Source organism: Arachis hypogaea, chromosome 20 (genome assembly GCF_003086295.3).
Source record: "Arachis hypogaea cultivar Tifrunner chromosome 20, arahy.Tifrunner.gnm2.J5K5, whole genome shotgun sequence".
Classification (NCBI taxonomy): domain Eukaryota; kingdom Viridiplantae; phylum Streptophyta; class Magnoliopsida; order Fabales; family Fabaceae; genus Arachis; species Arachis hypogaea.
The window spans coordinates 79757949-79765562 of NC_092055.1; the positions used below are offsets into that span (position 1 = coordinate 79757949).

Consider the following 7614-nt stretch of genomic DNA (forward strand, 5'->3'; position numbering starts at 1 on the left):
TGATAATACACTTTTAATCTCACTCTATCATCCATGATAATAGAGAAGAAAAAGACAGAGGCGAGCTTAAGAGATTTTAAGAGTGTGAAAAGAAGTTGAAATGGGTAGCTCAATTTTGGGTTGGGTATATATGAAACTGAAATCAGACTGTCCGACCGCTTTCTTTATGGTTCAAATTTTTTTGAACACTAAAATCGAACAGTCCGATCAGTGGAACGGCCAACCAAAAAACTGTCTTCAAATAATCGGTGAGTCCGATTTCATTGTCCAGCAAAAATTGTCTTACAGCGTTGAAATCGATGGGTTCGATTTCTTTGGACAAAAAAAAATTTCTCTCCATGCATGAAATCGGTAGGTCCAATTTCTTTGCAAACAAATATACATCCACCACAAATCTGACAATTCAATTTGTGTCCCCCCTCACCTACAAAAAATCGGACCGTCCGATTTCTTCCCGTCAGCTAACTGCTATTACAACAGTGTAAAACTCCCCTAAGTTTCATAACCCAGTGTTACACCAAACTAGGTGTCATGTGCAAAAAAATTAGCCCATTATATTTCAGTGGTTTAAAAAACTGTATATTATCTTAATACTAAAAATAAATAAAAACATTGCCTTAACAAGCACGGCCTTTATTAGAAGGGGAAAATTATTTTTTCACTATATATTAAAAGCATAATTTTAGGTATTTCTCATTTCTAATATATGATAATATCGTGTCATTTTAGAAGGGTAATGTCGGTTCAAGCAACATTGATCTACAAGAAGATAAAAATACAACTCTACACTTGACAGTTGACTCTTCTAGTCCGGATATGTATATATATCCTTTCCTGGAATACGCCCCACCTCTTACATTGGAGGCTAGAAAACGCCACCACCATGTAAAACTCGCAACATGCACACGGAATCTTCATGCAGTGGCACCAACTAATGACACAAAATTGGAGATCTATCAAGCTATCATATCTTGCCAGACAAGAAACAACTTCAAAGAAACCTTAGAACTTGAAGTTGAAACACCAAAGCCATGGAATTGGATCTAATACTCAAGGGTATGCTTGGTTGCGGGGACATACAAAAATGTGGTAGAAATTTTATGGACGAGTTTGATATGTAAAAAATTTCCCCATAAAATTCATTCTTAAAAAGCTTCACCCCTTTTCTAGCACCAAACCAAAGTACCAAACAATACCACTATATCTGATGACCTGGCACAGATGCTAAATGAAATGAAGATTGTCACCCATTTGAGGCATTCTTCAGCTGTGTGATTATTCGGAATTTCTGATCTGATCGATTTGATCAGCCATAGACTGCTGTAGGCACCTACATTCTGGTAGGGGGTACATGTAGATTGAAGTTTTTCTGTTAATTTTTCTAACTCTGGGTACCATGATTCCTTTACGATCACTCTCGCTGAGCATATCTTCCATCTCTTCCTTTAAAGTTCTCCAACTGCATCACCAATTCACAGATATTTCCTGTTAGTTCGTCTCTTTGAAATTGAAGCACCAACTCCATACATAAGATTCAAACAGGAATAGCTAATAGCTACAGTCACAATTCACGAACCTCTTAGCAGTATCATTCAAGCCAAACAAAAATCATTACCATAAGATACTCCCTCCACCCAACAATACACGTCATTTTTTATCTAAAATTGATCAACAATACAAGTCTTTTGATTAGTAAAAGAATGTTTTAATATCGTCATTCGTCTTTTACGGTTATTAATTATTTTACACCTAATATGAGCCGTCAGCATATAATCTAAAGTGACAGAATGTTAATATAGGCTAAATACTTCAAATATTGTTTCAGTCAATAATTTCTTAATCTGATACCCTTGTGCTCAATAGTAACTTATATTCCATGTATGGTGAAAAACTGAACTGGATTTAAAAGGTGCATCATATGATTATATTGAACCTCACCACAAAAGCTTGTAGGCCTGAAGTTAAACCGCAGTAACACACCAATAACATCTCCAAACTCTACATCCCCTTTCCATAACAAATGATTTCATCCCACATTTTTCATTTCTACCAGAAAAAAAGGGGGGGGGGGGGGGGGAAAGGGTTTTGATCATCGTATACAGTTATAGCTCTGTCACATTAGTCTCAAGTGTCAACTTACTAGTATTGCCCTGGCCACAAATATATCTCACAGAACAGGATGTATTTTATGAACAGGTCAAGTATACTTTTTGTCCCTGAAATTTGCTAAAAATTTCAAAAACACCCAAGTTTTATGTTGTTCCAATTTTGTCCTAGGATTTTTCGATTGCATCAAATGTATCCTTGATAGCTAAATTTTCAAGAAGTTTAAGACTAATTTAACAATAACACTTGACAACTAGGAGGTGGTTGTTTGTGTTGAAGGTTGTCATTGTGAAGCTATTGCTGAATTGGTCATAAATTTCTTGAAAAATAAGCTTTCAAAATACATTTGATGCAAATCAAAACTTCTGGTACAAAATTGAAACAAAATAAAACTTATAGGTATTTTTAAAACTATAGACAAACTTTAGGGACAAAAAATATATTTTACCCTTTATGAAATATATTTGTGGCCAGGCACTACTAGTAAGTTGACACTTGACACTAATGTGACAGTTATATATATATTACTTACCTATCAGAGAACGTAAATACAACAGGGAACAAATTATTAAATATTCTAAAAATGGTTTCAAATATTTAGGTAGAGTGCAGAATGAATATAAATGAGAAGGGTAGAGGGACACGATTACAGAAACATACCTAATATCCACATCATCCAAAAGAAGAACAAGCTTGCGCTTGTCAGGGTTAATGGTCTTGGAATGCCCATCATAGATGAATCTTCTATGGCCCATCAGAAAATGAGGGAAATTACCGCCTTGAGTTGTGACAAAAACCTCACTAAACAAGCAAACTGTGTAGTCAAGTGCAGCCAGCTGAGAGGAATAGCCCTAAAGAAGGATGATGATATTAAGTAGAAGGGGTTACTTATAGCATACAAACAACAGAAGTGTATACGAGTGAAAAATGAAATCAAAATTGTGTATGATGAGGAATGAAGAGAATACCACAATTACAGCCAATTATATCCTTGATTTCGATACTTAAAAAATAGAACTAAAAAAAGGAGTGCTACAATTGCAGTATAATACAGATAGATGGAGTTTTATTTCCTATGTACAACCCAATGATCATACACAATGGAAAACCAAAAAGACAAAGAAAAAAGTTAATAAAAAAACTTTACATAGTTATTTTGATGCATTAATATCTCATATTCTGGAAGGTAAAGTAAGACAGTTTTGATGACTTCTTACATAGTTATTTTATGGCTGTAAGGATAAAATATAAATGCTTCCTACAGCAAAAACAAATTGAAGCTGCTGAACAACTGCAAATAGGATGGCTCTATTGCACAAACAAGTTAACAAGTGTTTTTAGTGTATTAATTTTCAATGAAAGCATTTGTGGGTGTGCGCGTGTGTGTAGTATATATACATGCTCTAGAAACTTATGATTATAAGTTCTTTCGAACTAAAAGTAAGTTACTTTAAACAAAATCTGGAGTTCTGTAATCATCCAGTTATAACTTTTAGTATAATTGGGAATGCATGGGATCTTTTACCATAAAAGGAGCAAGCTCATCTGATGTTGCAAGGGATTCCTTTGTATACAGATTGGGAAACATCATTTTCAAAGGAGTCAAATATCTCTCGGCATGATATATTTTCCCAGAAGCCAAATATATTGACGTATTGTTGTCAAATCCCATGCCACGGAGCATCATTCCAACCTACATTATTCAGGAAAACAATGCACAGTTAAAGTGAGTCAATCTTCTGTGTAGTATTACCCATCTCATATTTCAATTTTCATACAACACTGATTTCCAATCATCATGCAACTGTTTCTAAAAACTAAGTTAAATATATGTAGTACAAATAGTGAGGGAAACAAAGAAGAGAATCAAAAACTCATAAGAGAAAATATAATGACGGTATCTCATTTAGAAGTAAATATTTAGCACACGGAACGAGCAAGATAATAAATTAGGAAAGTAAAAACGAATTTTGAGATCTGAGAAGCACTATGAAATAAATAATAAGTACCTCTAAAGGAGTTAGTGGGCATTTTCCTTCGACACGATTAAGGTTAGGTAAAATGATGCGATCTTTCCTTTTAAACTTCCCCCTCCATCCTTTTTCTCGAGCTGATTCCATTTCCAATTTCTCTGCCTTTCCTCCATCATATATACAACAAGAGAATGCTATCATGTCCTGCATGTTGAGAGGATAGTCAATCATTACATAAAGCTGATTATATCAAATACTACTCATAGTGAAACATAAAATGACGCCAATTTCTAGTTCTCAATATGATAGAATGAACATCAGTACCTCCTCAAAGCGAAGATGCACAGCAATATATTTTCCATCTGACCTTGAGCTCTTTTCAATCATTCGGTTAACCAGCTTCTTAGCCAGCATTGATATTGAAGAAGAGAACCTCAATGCTTTGTAATTAGTAAGACATCTTAGATATTGAATATGTGGGGGGACACTCATTGCCAAACGGTTGGCAAATGGAGCTATTCGGACAACCCTATATCAAGTTACGAAGCCAAACATAAATTTCACCAGATAAAAGTTGATTTGAAGCTTGCAAAACTTCCCATTTTGAACATATTAAAATGAAGAATATGAAACAAGAAAAAATGGCTCCATGCCTACCCTTCACTTTGCAAGATTGGATAAACAACTCCCAGGTAATAACTGACAGGAGCCCAAGCTTGAACTCTGATGTTAGTAATATTACTGATATTGTAGTTATGCTTCTCCATTAGTGCCTCGGGAAGTTCTTTAACGACCTTCACATAACCATCAAGCGTGGATATAAAATGATCTTCATTGTATATATCCCCAAATTCACTGTAAAAGAAATAGTATTAGTTTAAGCAGAATGCGACTGGATAAACAAAACAAGAAATGAAGAAATTGAAGAAGCATCATAATGCTTACTGATATATTAGATTCTTAATTATTAATTATCTATGTGGACTGTTTAATAAGGAAAGAGCACAAACCCAAATGGGTCTACTTTCCATCAGTCTTAGTTGATAACAAAATTTAGTCAAGTAAAGCTAGAGAAACCAAAAAGTCAAGGGTGCCCATTCATTTGGATCAACAAATAAGATTGCAGGAGGATCTGCTTCTAATCTTAGGTGTTTGCCTAACTGGTTCATGGTTTGTAGCATAAAAAACAATGGAAATGTGATGCTGTTCTGGGGAGCAACGAAATTTGACAAACACATTGAAAATTTCTCATGGAAAATATGGTTAAGACCTATCCTTCAAGGTTTAAAGTTAAAATAGTAAGAAAATTGGAAGAAAATTGGTCGCCTTGGATCTTTCCACACATTGTGGAACTCAAAGTGCGGAATAACTAGTATTGCATTCAACAACCCAGCCACGGCCACAGCATTGCAAATCTGCAAAGGAACAATTTAAGAAGCACAAGGGTGAAAAAATAGTTTGTCTTGAACAAAAGAAAACTTCTGAAAGTCACAACAGAAGAAAAAAAATTATCATACCGCAGAGCGTTGCTGGTTAAGACCACCATTGGCCTCCACAATTAAAAATCCGTTCAGGCCAGGAGATGCTGAAATTTTGGGGAAGCATTGTTAAAATTGAAGTTTAGCTTATGTTTATGGAAAATTTCACATTAGTAGCATATAATGTGGTCCAGCAACAGAAATGTCTATTGTTTAACAAAGGCAATTACTTAAGCAGGCAAGGGAAATAGCTCAAATAACCTAAAACAATTGAATCCATTTCAATGGGGTACCAATACCATGTAATATAAAGTGCATACCAATTTGATCATGATGCAAAGCACTCAAATTTGGACATGCTTTATGCTCTCTCAACTTCCTTTTGTACTTCCACACAGAAGACAACTGCAAAAATAAAGAGAGAAAAAATTGAAAATCAGTGCCCTACGTGGAAGAATGATTTTTTCTATGAAAAGCATCAAAATGTAGTTAGTAATCAACATCAACATGAATTTAATTAAACAGAAGTGAAAGAAAAATCATGTGGCACCCAAGATAAACGTGATATTCTTCACTACAACAAGAGAAACAGGTTCCAATTCCATAATTATTCCATGTAGAATCTCAGGGTATTGGCTTCCAAGGAAAATGCTAAACAAGAGAAACAGGTTCCAATTCCATAATTATTCAATGCATGACTTTACCAAATTAACTTTGGCAACTTGACCTAGAAAAAAACGTAGCTGATTAAATTTAACAACAACAAAGAACCAAAATAAAATATGAAAAGAACGTCCTAAAACCTAATATAGTTCCCTTCGTCATCTTTAGTTTCATCACATAGCCAATATTTCTGTTCCTTTTCAAACACATTGTCGTATTCTAAAATAGTAAAATACACACACCAAACTGAAATTGACATTAACTAATTCTCACGTCGTTTTCTTGAACACAAAAAACTCAAACTAGCTATAAAGCGAATTCTCAGAAAACCCACACATATTCTATACTCTTGGGTAATCGCAATGAGAAATTCCACAGCGAGATCAGAGAGAGAGAGAGAGAGAGAGAGAGAGAAAGAGAGAAAGAGAATATTTGTTGCAAAAGAAAACGTACCACAATGGCGGAAGAATTATCAGACTCCATCGCCGGCCATAGGTGCCGGAAGACCTCGTGACTCCGGTAAACGGAGCCGGGAAGGGGAGGGCCACCGATGAAGGCGGAGAAAGGACCGACGCACATGAGGAGGCCAGAAATGTAGAGGAGAGGCAGCAGGAAGAAGTATCGGAGGCTCCGGCGGGTCATGATGCCGGCCGCGAGCGTTCCTAAGCTCCGACTCGATATTGATTTGACCGGCCGGAGCCGACGCCTGCAGTGGGATATGCTGGAGTGACGCCGCGGCGAGGGTGGTGGGCTTGGAGAGCTACTACTCCCGCCTCCTCCTCCGCCGCCTCCAGTGGCGGAAGCACCGTCAGTGTCGTGTCCATTCCCGCCGTGGGAGTGCGTCTTGGACTTCATTTTAACATGGATCAAACTGGTACCGTGAAAAGTGTGAATGGAGGTCTTTGCATTTGTTAGAGAGAGATGAAGAAGAAGAGGAAGGGTTTTTGTGGTGAAGTTGTTTGTTGTGTTGATGAATGATGGTGTAGAGGGAGGAGGGGGCAGAGAGCAGAGACAACATGAAAGGGACAGTTGGTAGAGAAGGAAAATTAAAGTGGCGAGAGTATTATAGATTTATAGTGTGTGTAGTGTATAGTGTGTAGCAGGAACTAAGAAGTAAGAACTACTATGGTTAATGGTTATGGGGGACTTCTATGTATGTTAGCGGAATTGACAGCTGCTGCTTGGTACTAGTGCTACTATTGTGTGCCATTGTCGGGGGAATAGGATCTGGTTGTTTCGTAATGTAATTCAAAATATTACTTGCAATTTAAAATCAACTACTAAAATTAATCATTATATATTTAGATATAAATACCATAATAATGAACTCGTAATTTTTATTTCGATTCGTTAAACTAATTTAAAATTGTAATTCGTTGAATTGTAAGACGAAA

At 36.1% G+C, this 7614-nt stretch overlaps 1 protein-coding gene across 1 annotated transcript; it reads right to left on the bottom strand.

Moving 5' to 3' along the window:
* Nucleotides 1–668: 668 nt before the first annotated feature.
* LOC112783419 (O-fucosyltransferase 10) lies at nucleotides 669–7409 on the bottom strand. The gene is made up of 10 exons (XM_025826359.2): nucleotides 6674–7409; nucleotides 5878–5962; nucleotides 5597–5664; nucleotides 5406–5494; nucleotides 4737–4934; nucleotides 4404–4608; nucleotides 4116–4283; nucleotides 3632–3799; nucleotides 2767–2957; nucleotides 669–1459 (listed from the first exon to the last, which is right to left on the bottom strand). Exons 1-10 carry the CDS (start codon nucleotides 7073–7075, stop codon nucleotides 1276–1278), a joined length of 1758 nt encoding a protein of 585 aa, XP_025682144.1. The 5' UTR covers nucleotides 7076–7409; the 3' UTR covers nucleotides 669–1275.
* Between the last annotated feature and the right edge of the window lie 205 nt (nucleotides 7410–7614).

What these genes read in the sequence shown, in the direction of transcription:
- LOC112783419 (XM_025826359.2), bottom strand. Translation starts at nt 7,075, where the DNA reads ATGAAGTCCAAGACGCACTCCCACGGCGGGAATGGACACGACACTGAC. An exon ending in AATGTGTGGAAAGATCCAAG is followed by an intron (nt 4,935 to 5,405) that starts GCGACCAATTTT and finishes TTTCTTTTACAG; the next exon opens with TGAATTTGGGGATATATACA. An exon ending in GCCCACTAACTCCTTTAGAG is followed by an intron (nt 3,800 to 4,115) that starts GTACTTATTATT and finishes TGAATAATGTAG; the next exon opens with GTTGGAATGATGCTCCGTGG.